Source organism: Emys orbicularis, chromosome 6, assembly GCF_028017835.1.
Source record: "Emys orbicularis isolate rEmyOrb1 chromosome 6, rEmyOrb1.hap1, whole genome shotgun sequence".
NCBI lineage: Eukaryota > Metazoa > Chordata > Testudines > Emydidae > Emys > Emys orbicularis.
Window position 1 is genome coordinate 34,884,161 of NC_088688.1, and position 16,521 is coordinate 34,900,681.

Below are 16,521 nucleotides of genomic sequence, written 5' to 3' on the forward strand. Positions count from 1 at the left end.
CTGAACTTCACAGGTTTGATGTCTGGGGCCTACAAACTCTCCCCCCCCCCCCCCCCCCCAGTCCCTACATTCTTTTTCTGAAAGGTTTTCTCCCCCACTCCCATCTTCAATTAGCTATTTTTGGTAATTTTCCTATGTTCGTGTTGATTCTCCAGGAAGTGTTGTATATCCCTGTGTCTTTGTACGTTCCTGTTACCGAATTTGAAGCCTCAGGTGTGAGATTTGAAAGCTGATTGGTAGGCTAATTGTTTAAAACCTGTAGACAAACTTGACGGGAACAAAACCAAGGGCCTTGTAGATGAGCAGGTCAGCAACGAAACAGGACAAACCAGTCTTCCTGCTGAAATAGGTTTCAAGTCCCCATCTGATAAAAATTACTTTCAAGATTCAGCTTTATAACCTGAACGATTGCGTATCCTTGTATGATTGGTTCTTGCGAGCCCAAACGAACAAACTGCCATTTTTCATTTTCATTTACAGAATGAAAAATGCACTGCTTGAAGGTTTTGCATATCCAGTGGCTTAGTATATTGTTCATAGGGTCATAGTATCAATGCATGTCTTGATAAACAAAGATCTGAAAATATTAGGAAATGGCAAGAAATACTTAAAATATTGCTTGACACAGTCAAAATTTTAGTCCTTCCACAGCCACTGTGGAGTGCTGGAGAGCAACAATTGTGATGTTTACTTGAGCATCCTTAAGCTACTTGCCAGACCTAATACAACTTTTGCCCATCATATCAGTGACGCCAAGAGAATCAAGTACTTGAGCAAGACAATTACTGATGAACTAAGTCTCTTAACATCAGATACTAGCAGACACATACTTATTAGTTGCAAAGAAGTTAAATTTTCTTTTTACTGTCATTGCAGATACAACCATGGATATTAGCCATGTTGATCAAATAGCCATTTTGCTTAACTTTGTTAATATTGATTGAATCAAAGGAAAAGTGGATATAAAAGAGCATTTTGTAAGCTTTATAGCAGTAAGTGAGGCAGATGCTGAATCCTTGTTTGATCAGTTAACTAATGTTTTATTCTGCAAGTATGGATTAAACCCCAAATACATGTCTGGCCAGGGATGTGATGGCTAGTGTTATGGCCAGAGCTCATGGGGGACTGCAAGCAAATATGAGAGAATATCTTTCAGGTAAGGGAGATAGTGTGTGCACCATATAACCATTGCCCAGACATCAGATTAACTTAGTTTTGATTCATGCTGCTGAAGGTAAAGCCAGTATAGACCTGAAGGTTTTCTTCACAACTTTGCAGGAAATATATAAATATTTCAGATTCTATCAATGGGCAAATACTAATGAAGTCTAAAAATCGTCTTTATCTTCAAACTCTTACTCAAGAGAGTACAGTTTTGTAAAGAGTAAAGGAACTTGATGCACTTCAAGCCTCTGAAGAAGTTGACAGGATTGATGCAGCAGATTAAAATGAACAGGCTTCTGAAGAATGAAGACGACCTTTATATCTAAAGTACTCTGCAAGACTAAATGGGCAACTCAAGTGAAAGCCGCTGAGGCAATGATAGTAAATTTTCAGAATATATTTGAATGCTTAGAAGATAAAACTGTCACTCAATGCAGGAGGAGTGAGGACATACCTTGAGCAAAAAGCAAACTGTCCTTGTTGGATTGGAGTTCTTCCTCAGTCTGTTGTTATGGCATGGGAGCTTAGTTATCAGGACTGCAGTCTCTGGAATCCTTCAGTCAAAGAAAATTTACCTTTTCCAAGTCCTACAGATATTTGAGAACATGGTGAATGATTTCAGCAAACTCAGATCTGAAGGAAATTGTAAAAGAATCTCAGAACAGTGGGAAGCAATGGGTTTTGAAAATGCAGTCTATCCAAGCCACAGGAATAGACATGTATGCTGCAAGGATGACAAAATTTCACATGATTCTGTGTTAAGTCAAGCATAACCATCAAAGGAAATGCTTCAAGGTTTTGGCATGATTGGGGAACTAACATTTCAATGTGAGGGATTTCAACAGGTAGCTACACTATTTGGTTCCTCCATCCCTGACGACTTCAAAATACAGCTTTAGAAGAGTCAAAGGAGGAAATTCTTAAACTCATGGGAAAATAGTCACATTTTTCTTTAGACTTGGTTCATGAGTCTTTCAAGATGTCTTACTTTGCAAATGCTGCGGAGGTGTTTAGTTTGTCATTTGGAGTCCAGAGCTACTTGAATTTCAAGAGAACTTGACATTATGATGCTTTTCCGGAAATATTGTGTTGACTCTCACCAATGCATTCAGCACTGTGTCAGACACAGCTGAGTGACCTTGCCCTCCTTGCAACTGAGAAAGATGAAACAGCAAGATTGGAGCTGAACAGTATCATAGAACAATTTGCCAAGAAAAAGCATCACTGTGCTGTGAGATTCCAATAATTGGAAATACGCAAGCCAACAGAGTTTGGGTGAGTGTGTTTTGTGTGTGTGTGTGTGTGTGTGTGCTCTGAGAGTCGTTAAAACTGGGTTACTCCTCAACCTCCAAGCATGGAGGTTATCCTCTCTTCCTTTTTAAACATCCCTTTAGCTTCTCAATTTACTGCCAACTGAAGCTGTTCAGAGAACTGGAACTGCCTCGCTAACTCCCTGGTGTCTTGCCTCCACTTGAAGCATGCGGTTCCTCTGGCCCTCTCCTTTTTTCCATTACACTTTTAATTTTTATCCCTCTTCATGGTGCCCGACCAATAAGGAGAAGAGTTTTGGAGGACAGAAGCTTGTAAGAAACCTATGTTCTAGGAGAAAACGCAGCAGAGTACCAGTCCTGCCATTAAGGGAGGAGAATATATCATTTTGTGGTACAGGTATGCTACTTCAGTAAGGCTTAAGCTCAGAGCTTTGAGGAAGTGGTTTCAAACGTGAGTGTTCATGGTCAGCCCTGCTCTCCTCTCTCTACGTATCACCTCTATTTCTGTACATATGATTAAAATAAAAAGGCATTCCTCTGTGTCTTCAAGGGGCAAGTCATAGACTGCAACAGCAACAAAGCTGTAGCTGTTGCAGAAGCAGCAGAGACTTTGCAACTGTGAGGCTGGATAGCCTAGTAGGTTAGAGGAGTTTCTACCACGTCTGAAGTGACTAGTTCATGTTTTTAAGAAGAGGCCTTGGTATACCATGACACACACAACATCAGCATCCTAGGATAGAAACAAGAAGAGAAAAGGAAAGAAAAATAAAAAACCATAAATTCCCACACTCGGTTAGGCTACTCCATTCCCGTGCACCCCATCCCCTTTGAACAGAACTTTATTTCAAAGTTTTCAAGCTTTCCACATCAAATTAAAAATCCATATTGGACAAATTTTCTCAAAATGAACGGTCTTCCCATAGATTTAAGTTCCTTTCTGTTATCCATCTTGTTGCCCTCCTTCGTTTGGTCTAGGTAACAGTTAGTGAAGAACAGCATTGCAAGCCTCACTTCACCAGAAACAATTATTCCTTTTTCTGAGGACATTTTGGGGTTTTCAGTCAAGACTCATCCTAGGGGAAAGAGAGCAGACAAGTTTAGCTGAAACTAGTTCTGTCCAGCCTGACTATGTGCAAGGCTCATTTCTGCACTGAGGTCCGGCCTTTCTGATTTGTGTCAGCATTTTTCATTGTCCTACAACAAAGGCTGTCCCCATGTGCCTGTGCCACCAATGCAACCTGCAACTTTGCGAACCCATTTTCAATTCCAGGTTATGCCCTTTGACTTCCGTTGTTTTTCTTCACCAATGCAGTGGTGTATCTGATGGCCAGTCTATGACGGGTCAAAAATTACTTGTTGATAACTCATTTGTATCAGATAATGTGTACATCCTGACCATATCTTTTAACTGCTTGAGTCCCTGGTTGACTTCTGTTTTCAGGAGCTCCTTGGTGCCCTCTCAATTGGCCCACCTCTATTAGATTTTTCCTGGTTCTAGTCTAATTGCCAAAGAAAAGATTTTACAAGGAGCTCCAAGTATTTGTCCTCCAGGGACTCTAGTTACTTTGTGTGACAGTGACTGGATTTGGAAACTGTTGTCTGATAGTTATACACCTTTGCTTAAATATATACCACATTCTCTCATTCCTCCTGTTTCAAAATTTCTAAAAGGACTAGTTCATGCATATCCTTTGCATTTGGGAGTGTCTCCTCTCCTGTAGCTTTAATGTAATTCTGATGGGCCTTATAGAACCAGCCTTTGAACCCTTTCCGGTTTTTCAACATCCTTTTAGAAGCGTGGACACCAGAACTGGATACAATATTCAGTAATGGTTCTGCTATTCAGAGTGAATGACACCTCTCTACTCTTCTGTGAAATTCCTTGCTTATACAACCAAGGATTGTGTTTGCCCTCTCAGCTACAGCATTTCAATGGGAGCTTATGTTCATTTTATCTGTTCTTGGCTGGAATCCTTTTTTGTGTCCCTGCATTCCAGGATACTGTTTACCATCTTGCAAGTGTGGCTATATTCTTTGTTCCTAGATGTTGACCTTGTATTTGGTTGTATTAAAAAGCCTGATATTTTGATGAATCCATCTCATCAGGTTGGCCTGTATAACTGACCTGTCCCCATCATTAATTTGCAGATGACAAAAATTGGTAAAATGGTAAATCATACCCACAATGATTTTATATTTTCTTTCACATCATAGATAAAGATATAGAATGACTTTGGGCCAAGAATGGCTCTCATGGGACTCCACTAGAAACACCACCATTGGTTGAGAATTCCCCACTTTTATAATTACTTTTGGGAACTATTTAACCAGTTTTTAACCCTTTTAATATGAGCTACATTGACTTTATATAGTTATAATTTTTTTATCAGAATGTCATGTGGAAGAACTAAATCAAAGTATATTACATCAAGAGTTAGTTGATAAAGTTAAGCTTGTGATCTCATTTAAAAACAAAAAACAGGTTTGACAAGACCTATTTTTCCATAAAACTGTTGATTGACATTTATTATACTGCCATCCTTTAATTCTTTGTGTCCATACGAGCCTTTGCCTAGGATAGAAGTGAGGCTAAGGTTATGTCTACACTGAAGTTTGACACCTGTGGCTGGCCCATGTCAGCTGACTCAAGCTCTCCAGGCTTAGGTTAAGGCACTTTTTAATTGCGGTGTAGATGTTTGGGCTCCATCTGCAGCTCAAGTTCTGGGACCCTCCCACCTCACAGGGTCCTAGAACCAGGTGCCAGCCTGAGCCTGAATGTCTACACCGCAGTTAAACAGCGCCTAAGCCGGGCAAGCCTGAGTTAGCTGACATGGGCCAGCCACAGGTGTCAAACTGCAGTTTAGACATACCCTAACTGGCTTATAGTTAACCTGGGCTTACCCTTTTAATATTGGTATGACATTTGCTTTTATCCAGTCCTCTGTAACTTCCACAGTGTTCCAAGATTTGTTAAAAACCAATATTATTGGTTCAGAGAACTGACTGGTGGATTCTTTTAATGCTCTTGGATGTAAATTATTGTGTTTTAAAAAACGTTTAATTGCTGTTTAACATCCTCCCTGGCCACTGATGGAATAGGTAGTATTCATTACCCCTATAAAATACTAATTTGTTATCCTTCTGTCCAAATACAGAAAAGATGTATTAATTTAATATTTTCTTTCCTTTATCATGATAGATGATTTACCATCTTTATCTAGTATCAGACCTATACCATTGCTAGAATTTTGTTTTACTGATATAATTAAAGAATTCCTCCTCCTTAAATGTACTAGCAATACCTTTTTCATTGATACCTTTAGTTTCCCTTACCAATTGTCTGCATATCCTAACTGCTGATTTGTACTCACTGGTATCAGCTTCCCATTTTTCCATTTGTTATAATTTTTTGATTTATTATTGCTGCTTTTGCTTCCCCTCTTGACTAGACTAGTCATTTTACCCAAAGGTGGCTGCTTTTGTGATTATTTTGGAATTGTTTTTAGGCACTTAATAAAGCATACTTAAACAATTCCCAATTACTATTCATGCCTTTGTTTTATTTTATTTTTTGTCCCATTCAATTTTGCTCATGATTGTTTTCAGCTTTGAGAAATCTGCCTTTTTAAAGTACAAAGTAATTCCTGGGTAGGACTGTATTCTGTTTGCACATAAATAGATCATGATCACTTGTATGTAGGCAACAATCAATTTTGATTCCCGTGATCAATTTATTTTTCTCTCTCAGAATCAGGTTTAGTATAGAATTACCACAAGATGGTTTCAATACTTTTGTGTTAGAAAGTTACCTATAATTTTTAGGCACTCCAGGGATATTTTAGAAGTGGCAGCATATGCTTCCTAGATTGAAGTCCCTCATGATCGTAGAATTATTTCTAAATATTCTAGATAGATACATTTAAGGAGTTTCAAATACTGTTCCCATGTCTGATTTGGTGGTCAGTGACAGACCTCCTTCCTACATCCCATCTTGCGATTTATCAGGTAGAAGGAACATATTCCAGGTCCTGTCTTCAATTGTCAATAACTAAACCAGATAATGGCATCCTTGATGCACTACACACCACCCCTCTGCTTCTACTTACTCTTTCCTAAATAGTTTATACAGTTATTTTAACATTCCAGTTATGTGATTCTTGGTATGGATACCAGTAGGCAAAACTCATTGTTGGTGGCGAGGTCTAGCTTAACTTGTAAAATAACTTTCTGCATGGAAAGGCAAGCTGATGCTGTAGTTTCCAGTTTATTTTCCAACTGGATACTTGAAGCAAGCGTTCTGGGGTGGCTGAGGAGGCGGTACTTGCTACTCAGCTTCCTGGATTCATCAGTAATCTCTCTGGAGTCCAGGGAGATTACTGATGAACTGGGGAAGCTGAATAGCACATACCACCTCCTCAGCCGCCCTGCATGGGGCATAATAAAACACACTTTCCCTTAAAACCCTGCAACTGGGGGTCTGGCAGCCACTCTCCATGTCAGAATTATTTGTTCATGTGTCTTAGGGGAGTTTGATATTGAGTAATCTGAAATGCTTTGGATAATCAAAGTAGTTTTTAATGTAGTAGATGTAGAATGGTGAGAGGTCCCTACTCTAGTAGGTGTTCAAGTTAATGATTGTTGTTCTGTATTTTCCGTTCTCAGTAAAAGACCCTCATGATATTTGCCACACATTTAACATTGCATGGATCCTATTGGTTCTCTTCAATAACATTTTGGGATGAAAAATAATGTTAATGAACAAAATGAAAAAATGTGCCATAATTAAACGCAGGATGGCTTTTTGGGTGGGAGTTTCTGTTTTATCACATGAACTGAGGTATTCCCTGTAGGATGGGACAACTGGAGACAAAGAATTGAAAGTACTTATCATTGTCCTTCCTTTCCACTCAGACTTTGTAGACTAAGTTTTGCCGGCACAGCTATGTCTGCTAGTAGTGTGAAAAAATTACATAGCTATGTTGGCAAAACCCTCAGTGTAGATAGCACAATACCAACAGTGTGTTTCTTCCGGCTTAGCTGGTGTTAGTCTGGCACATAGTGTGGCTATGCCAGCAGAAGAACAACTTCTCTCTGCTTATTCTGCGTCTCTTCTACAGAGCTCTATTGGAATAATGGTGTTGTGAAGGGCTTTGTAGTGTGGACAAGCCGTAAGTCCTCTCTGTTGTCCCATAACTATATATGACCTAAAAGTCTCTACAATAGAGAAGGCATGGAATGAGTTTATGGACTGCTTGTTACTGATTTTTCTTTTTTTAGCCTTTGCTGCTTGAAAGGAGGAGTTGACGTTCTTACATAAAGAATTACTGGGTGGATGGATAATGAACGACTGACAAAACCGCTGCCAGATTTTTCTTACTGGGAAGGGATCCTGCTTTCTGCTACCTGTAGTCATAACAGCTTTAAGATATTGTATTAAGATCTGTGAAGCACTGTTACACCCAATTACATGTAAATAATTCTGCCTTTGTTTTTCAGGTGATAATGACAATAATAGAAGCAGAGGATTTGGAAGCAAAGGTCAGCTGCTTATGTATTGGGGTTATACAAAGATTGTGTATATTTACTAGTGATTGAAAGGAAGGGAGGGAGTCAGGAGGTTTGGGTCGTGTCTTCCTAGCTCTGATACTTATTTTCTTTGACAACTTGGGCAAATCATATGTCACTCCATGCCTCATTTTCCTTGTTTATAAATGGGATAATACCTATCTTGAGAGACAGAGATTTATTTTATCATTTTTTGGAAAGTGCTTGTGAGCTCCTTAAATGCAGAAAAACAAAAATATTAAGATGCATTTGCTAGAATTTAGCAGAAGCATCTTAAGGTGGCATTGTCAAGTTACATTTCATTGGTGTCTTAAATTTCCTTGTTCACTTTGTACCAAATAACTTTGTTAAAACGGAAACTTTTTCAAAAAAAGTAAATTTACTTTTCACTCTTACTTATTTACTATTGCATTTCTCTCATCTTGGATAATGAAAATATAGTAGCCAGTTTGATTTCTAATCAGTTCAGTCCATTTCTGTTTTAGGTTTTCGAACACTAGACCAATGTTTGCAATGTGGCCGCAGTGTTTGGGGTGCAGGCAGGGCAAACTAGCTATTTAATATATTAAGATACTACACTAAAAGTACAGGGTACTGTGCATATGCTTAATCTCTAGTCCTGGCTGTCATCTATCTTTTTCCTTCCATCAAACCATTCGGATTAGCCACTGTATGTAATTAAAAAAGGTATGATTCTTAGTTCTCCAATGTTGTTTAGTTCCGTCCATCAAGATTCTTTCACAATTTAATTTTTTAGATAGTCACTAATCCCACTGACAAAGGAATATAGACTGCTTTCCAGACAGGCGTAGGATAGTTTTAGTATCCCAAGCATACCAGTTCATTTTGCCACTAGCAGCTGTGGAGCACTGTTTTGTTTTTTGTTTTTAGAACTTGCTGGAATACCTTATTTACATTTTAAGAAAAGAAATTTCTAATGGTTCTTTGAGTGCTTGCTCATGTCCATTCCAATGTAGGCGCGCGCGCGTTGTGTGCACCGTCGCTGGAAGACTTTTTTTCCCCTAGTGCTATCTGTCAGGTCAGCTTTTGGAGTGGTTCTTCCATGGTGCGGTATATAGGCACCTACTAGCCCGTCCCCTCCTTAGTTCCTTCTTTCCATCTGTGGCGGTCACTGGAATACTCCTATCTCTTGCTCAGCAAGTGAATCCTGTAGTGGTAGTCTTCCTGTAAATAGATAGTAGATAAGTCTAACTAGTTTGTTAGCATAAGTATAATGCTAGTTCGTCGGTAAGCACCCGCCCAGGACTTCAAACTGTGTGTGGTGTGCCGCAAGCACAGGCCAGTCAGTGGCCCTCACGAGAGCTGTTTAAAGTGCTTGGGAGATGGTCATATTCAGGATAAGTGCCAGATCTGTAGGAACTTCAGTTGATCTTCTCTCTTTTTTGGTCCTTGGTCTGAAGTTCCTACTTATGGAGGCAGCACTCAGTCCCGTTTCAGAGCAGCGACCGGACCCGGTACCAAGCACCTTTTCTACCAGGAGTGTGCAGGTGTCTGTTTGGGACACCCGCATGGATTTGGCTCCCCAGCACCGTCCTCCCGGCACTGGCATGCTTCTCCGGCGCCGATGACTTGGAACTGATCCCCATCACCAGTGCTGAAGAAGTGGTCAAAAAAGTCTGATCAGGGACGTTCCCCCTTGAGAGAGCCTGTTGAGAAAGTGCAATCTGTGGCAGACCACTCTCCATTTGGAGGCAGTTCAACTGGCACCATTGAGTCCGGCACCAAGAGGCTCCTCACATAGGGTGAGCCAAGAAGTGGACACGACCCTGGCAGCACTCCCAACACTAGAGGCATATGAGGAGGCACAAAACCTCTTCATTGTCCTGGCACTGCTGTCCCCAAGCTGAGGGCTGCAGGGAATAAACCAGGCATCACTGGTTCCAGCCACAAAAGGGCAAGCACCAGCCCTGAGTAAGCCCACAATGATGGCAAGACACTGCTCTCCATCCCGCTCATCATCAGGGGAGTCGGCACGGAGACCACACTCACTGCAGCGACACGGCACCCCACCTAGACGCTGGTCGTACTCCTGGCACCTGTCATACTCCAGGCGCTGATCGCAATCTCCATGCCGCTCTTTGCCATGGCACTGCTCGCAGTCTGCACCACTTGTCGTTGAGACACTGCTCTCCATCACGGCAAAGCTCCCCATGGTGGCACCATTATTTGTTGTGGAACCACTCTCCTCGGAGACGCCGCTCGGCACCACCGGGCACGGCACCGCTCTGGTCATCTAGGGGTGGGTCCTCTGGCTTAGAATCGCAGGCAGTCATATGCCTTGTGAGGAACTGGATCCAGAGTGGATCACAGACGCCCTGCGGGCAAGACCCAGGGACTTGTCCCAATAGGGTGGGTCTGGCCAATGGCAGATGCCTCCTCAGTGGCCAGTGAAAACCCCTTGGCCGCAAGTGGTCCAGGTCTCCCACAGAGTGACGCTCTCTTTCGGCACCCTGGGAGGCGAGGGTGCCCCCTCTGTCCCCTTTCAAAGAAGAAAAGTGTACTCCACAGGGGGCCTTCGTTTTAGAATTGCTAACCACCAGGCCCTGTTTAACTGTTCCTATTTTAATTCCTGGTTGGCAATCCAGAAGTTCAGAGTTCCTGCTAGCTGACTCTAGGGAGGAATTTGGGGCCTTGGCTGAAGAGGGCAGAGCAATAACCAAGGCGTCCCTACAGGTGGCTCTAGATGCCATGGATGTGGCGGCCTGGGCAAGGGGCACAGGTGTGGTAATGAGGAGGAGCTCCTGGCTACAGTTGTCTGGCCTCCCCCATGAGGTCCAACAAATGCTTCAGGGCTTCCCATTTGAGGGGCAGTTCTTGTTTTCAGAACAACTGACTCCCGGCTCCACAGCCTCAAGGATAACCTTGAAATCATTGGGTCTCCCCTCCCCATCCCGGAAACATTTTAAGCCGCAGCCTATGGGCTGTTTCTACCAGCCCTACCAGAGGCAGGATTTTGGGCAAAGGAGGAATAGGGGTTTCAGAAAGAGACAGACCCCTCACTCCTCAACAGCCTCGACATCTGCGCCCACGAGATAATTATCAGGCAACAGACAAAACTTTTGAGGATGCGCCCGAGGATGATGCACCAGTCCATAACCTATATCTTACCTGTATGTTTTTGGACTGTTCGTTCCAATTTTACTGGGCGTGGGCCAACATCATGTCTGACCGATTGGTGCTCCTCATGGTAGAAGTGGGATACACCTTGCAGTTTCTCCTCCCCTCCTTCCCACTCCCCATCCCTCTTCATGTACCCTTCTCACAAAAATCTCCTGGCCCAAGAGGTGCAGTTACTCCTAAGGGCAGGAGCAGTAGAGGAGGTTACCATAGTGGTAAGAGGCAAGGGGTTTTATTCCTGCTATTTCCTGATCCCAAAATCCAACAGGGATCTCAGACCTATCCTAGACCTCAGGAACCCCTCAACAAGTTCTTGAAGAAGCTGAAGTTCCGCATGGTCTCTCTGGCCACAATTATTCCTTCCCTAGATCCAGGGGACTGGTATGCCGCCCTCGACTTGAAAGATGCGTATTTTTATATAGCCATCTTCCAGCGGCACAGAAGATACCTTGGGTTTGTAGTAAATCAGGACCACTCTCAGTTCAAGGTTCTATCCTTCGGTCTATTGGTGGCCTGGAGAGCCTTCACAAAATGTATGGCGGTGGTGGTGGGCTTCCTTAGAAGGAGAGGGGTGCAGGTCTACCCATAATTAGACGACTGGTTGGTGAGAGGTTGATCCAGGGAGTTAGTGGAACAGCACGTGCAGATTGTATGGTCCACTTTCGAGAACCTGGGCCTCCTGATCAACGAGCAGAAGTCCATGCTCATGCCCATCTAGAGGATATCTCCAATGCAAACCAGGCAAGAGCCTCCCTGCCAAAAGGGTGCTTCAGGACCATCTCAACGCTCATTCAAGGCCTGCTAGCATGCCCCACCACCAGGGCAAGAAACTGCCGAAAACTCCTTGGGCATATGGCCTCTTGCACCTACATAGTGCAGCATGCATGCCTCGGACTCCGTTCTCTACTGCTGTGACTGGCATCGGTGTACATACCGGGGCATCACCTGCTAGACAGAGTGCTCACTCTTCCCCAAGCGACGCAAGATGCCCTTCAGGGGTGGTTAAATCAATATATAGTATGTGCAGGGCCTGCACCGTCAATAGAGCTGGTCACGGATGCCTCGGCTATGGGGTGGGGAACCCACCTGGAGCCCCTTGGGACACAAGGTCTGTGAGCACCGGAGGAGGTACACCCGCATATTAACGTCAGGGAACTAAGGGCAGCGCGCCTTGCCTCCCAGGTGTTCTGCCGCAAGCTCCAGGGCAAGTCTGTATCAGTCCTCACAGACAACACCACGGCAATGTTCTGTATAAACAAGCAAGGGGTGGGAGCCTGATCATCTCCCTTATGCCTCAAGGCATTGAAACTTTGGGACTACTGCTTATCCCACTCCATTCACCTGGAGGCTGCTTATCTTCCATGCTCGCAGAACAAGCTAGCGGATTACCTGAGCAGGTCCTTCACCAGTCATCACGAGTTGTCTCTCCGACCAGACGTCCTGGAGGCTATTTTCCGGAGGTGGAGGTTTCTCCAGGTGGATCTGTTTGCAACCAGGAGCAACAGGAAATGCCCCCAGTTTTGCTCATACCTGGGTCACAGTCTGGGCTCTCAGATGCCTTCCAACTGCCATGGTGGGGCGGGGGCAGACTCCTGTACACTTTCTCTCCCCTCCCCCCCTCCACTCCTCATCCACAGGGTGGTACTCCACATCAAAAGAGATAAGGTACACATAATTCTCATAGCGCTAGCATGGCTACGCCAACACTGGTTCACAACCCTGCAGGACCTCTCCATAGACATCCCAGTTGATCTCCCAATGTGGCCAGACCTCATCTCCCAGGGCCACAGCCACATGCTTCACCCGAACCTGGAATCTCTGCATTTGACGGCTTGGCACCTTTGGCTGAACGAAATGGAACTAGCCTGTTCAGCACCGGTCCAAGAGGTACTTATGGGCAGCAGAAAGCAGTCAACTAGAATGGCCTACCTAGCAAAATAGAAAAGGTTCTCACTCTGGTCGCTTCAGAAAGGGGTCTCCCCTCTGGAAGCCATACTCTCCTTTATCTTGGACTATCTGCTCCGTTTGAAAGGGGAAGGTATAGCTGTGTCCTCTATTAGAGTCCACTTGGCAACAATATCAGCATTCCACCCTCCGGTGAACGGAAGATCAGTTTTCTCCAATTTAATTAGCTCTTAGTTCTTAAAGGGCTTGGAGCGCCTGTATCCACAGGTATGCCAACCTCTGCCCCCCTGGGATCTCAACTTGGCCCTATCACAACTGACAGGGTCACTGTACGAGCTGCTAGCAACATGTCCCTTGATTTATTTGTCCTGGAAGACCATCACCTCAGTTAGAAGGGTCTCGGAGATCTGAGCCCTCACCTCTGAGCCGCCCTACACAGTCTTCTTCAAGGACAAAGTGCAGTTGCGGCTGCACCCCTCATTTCTTCCGAAAGTGGTCTCCCATTTTCACAACAGTCAGGAAGTCTTTATCCGTCTTCTATCCTAAGCCCCATACGGCTAAACACGAACAGAAGCTGCACTTTTTGGATGTTAGAAGTGCTTTGGCTTTTTATATAGAAAGGACCAAACCCTTTCAAAAATCCACCCAGTTATTTCTGTCTGTTGCAGAAAGGATGAAGGCCAGCCCGATCTCGGCTCAAAGGTTTTACTCCTGGATGAAGTCCTGCATGAGCACGTGCTATGACCTGGCAAAAGTGCCTCCCCCATGTTTAACTGCGCACTCCACGCGGTCACAGACCTCATCAGTGGCATTCATGGCCCATGTTCCAATTGTAGACCTCTGTAGGGCGGCCACCTGGTCGTCTAGCAATACGTTTATGGCACACTACACCCTTATTCAGCAGGCAAGGAATGATGCAGCCTTCAGTGCAGCGGTCCTCCAGTCCGTGTCTCAAACTCTGACCCCACCACCTGAGTGTTTGCTTGGGAGTTCCCTATATTGGAATGGACATGAGCAAGCACTCGAAGAAAAAACGGTTACTAACACTTCCGTAACGGTTGTTCTTTTAGATGTTTGCTCATGTCCATTCCACAACCCACCTTCCTGCTTCTCTGTTGGAGTTGCCAGCAAGAAGGAACTGAGGCGAGGGCGGGCCAACAGGCGCCACTCCAGGAGGCATCAGAGCCCACCTGACAGATATCGATGGGGGGGGAAAGTCTTCCGGCAATGGTGAACGTGACGCGCGCACACCTATATTGGAATGGACATGAGCAACACATCTTGAACAACAACAGTTAGGAAAGGTTAGTAACCGTTTTTTATGGCTTGTGTATATTGTGATGGGGCAAGGCCAGATGGCTACAGTAAAGTAGTGAGGAACAGGTATGTTGGCTCCAGGCTAAACAAATCCCTGGTACCATGGTAACCAAATGGCAGTTGCTCCAGGTTAATCAAGACACCTGGGGCCAATTAAGATCCTTCTAGAAGGCAGGAGAGACAACTAGATTGATTGGGACACCTGAAGCCAATCAAGGACTGGTTGGAACTAGTTAAAAGCCTCTCAGTTAGTCAGTGCGGGATGGGTGTCAGGAGCTATAGGAGGGAGCAGTGCTGTTGGAGGAACGAAGTAGTACGAATCCATATCAGGTGCAAGGAAGGAGGCCCTGAGGTAATTGTGAAGAACATACTGAGTGGGGGCTGCTGTGGGGAAGTAGCCCAGGGAATTGTACGTGCCCTATTTCCAAAAAGTCAGCTTTCATAGCTGCTAAGTTTAGGGTCCCTGGGCTGGAGCCCGGAGTAGAGGGCGGGCCCGGGCTCCCCCCTCCCCACCCTGATTAATCACTGATACTGGGAGACAACAGAGACTGTGTGGGGGAGGGTTGTTTCTCCTCATCTCCCTTGCTGGCTTATGATGAAAATGGTTCAGTAGACTGTGACCCTTGCCTCTAGAGAGAGAAGGGCTATGTGGAGGGTCACAGTGAGCCTCTGAGGCTAGCAAAAATCCGTCAGGAAACGCAGGACCCACGGAGTCAAGGACAGAACTTTGTCACAATATATAAAAGCTTTTTCTACAAATTCTAAATTTGTGCCAAGCTGGACATCATACTTTCCCTTTCTAAAATGTTCAATTGAAAAAATATGGACTTGTGGATGGATCAGAGTATTCTATTGTTTTTAATCTATATCTTAAATTTCACTTTGATTGTGATGGTTTCTTGGGAAGAGCCCAGAGTTTTACGGTAAGCAACATAAGTGTTCTGGTAGGTAAGTTTTTGAGCTCCTCGCCCTCGAGACCATAAGACAAAAGCAGATCATAAACCTAAAAATTCTAAGAATGTAGGTAATAGTTGCCTTGAGCAGGGTGGATTTGATTTAAATCATGATTTAAATCACTAGTCAGGAAGACTCGATTTAATCATGGTTTTCTACATAAGTGATTCTTGTTGGTTGTTATAACCTTAATACATATTCTTCACAACTCAGAGATAGATGTAGGTTTCATTTTTAGAAGGTACACACGATACATTTTTAAACAGTGATTTGTTTTGAAAACTTTTCAGATTAGTTTTACAGCTATATCAGAAAATGAATGATTGTTTGGTTATTTCATTTACCAAAGGTAATTGAAGCAGATATTTATGAAGTCATTGGTAGGTGAACTATCTCCAATTCAACAGGTTAATCATTAATATTTGGAGTATTTTCTTGCCATGCTGTATTAGGAGGAGAACATCACCAGACAGACATTTAAATTGTTTTATTTAACTAAAACAATAACATTAAGTATTCTGGATTTTTTTTCTTCAACAGAAACATATAATATTTTAACAAAACAAGCATATGTCCCTCACTTCTCACATTTATGTCCAGACTTCTTCTCCTTGTCCAGATCTGTTCCGCCCCCAACAATCTTCTATTCATTGAACTTTTTGAAACTTTGCACTTTGAAAGAGGTAAGGGATTAACTCTGTGTACACAAATTTGCAGAAGGACAATAGAGTTAAGGTCTGTTGTTTCTCACCTCTATATATTATTTATTTATTTAAAAACATTTTTGCTGTTAACAAGCATGTTACCTCTGGAGACCCAAATCCACAGTTTGAGAACTGCAAAACTAAGCATCTCTGATGTTATCTTCTAGACTAGCACTGAGTCCTATTGGGTAGATAGAAAGATTAACCTTAAATAATCTATATGGAAGCCTGTGGAACCCGATAAGATTGGGTCCCTAATCCATGAACTATTGGAACTCATTTACAAAACTTTTCTTAAACATTACATTAATATATTGTCTCATACTATAGAATTAGAATTTATAATCCCTATTCCATGATGAGCTATCTTTGAACTATAATGTATCTTAAACCCCCTATCTAAAGATAGTTTTAATTTTTTCCTCAAAAAGCATTTTATCAAAAACATGCAATTTAAATGTCTTAAATCTTTGTTTTTTATCCACCTTGGCCTTGAGGTATCC

At 43.3% G+C, this 16,521-nt stretch overlaps 1 protein-coding gene across 1 annotated transcript in view; it reads left to right on the plus strand.

Moving 5' to 3' along the window:
- The window catches only part of DDX4 (DEAD-box helicase 4), a 98,471-nt gene that overhangs the window by 42,566 nt on the left and 39,384 nt on the right, over positions 1 to 16,521 (plus strand). The window contains exon 8 of the mRNA XM_065406277.1: positions 7,932 to 7,973. Coding sequence (XP_065262349.1) covers positions 7,932 to 7,973 — 42 coding nt within the window. The remainder of the gene's footprint in view (positions 1 to 7,931; positions 7,974 to 16,521) is intronic.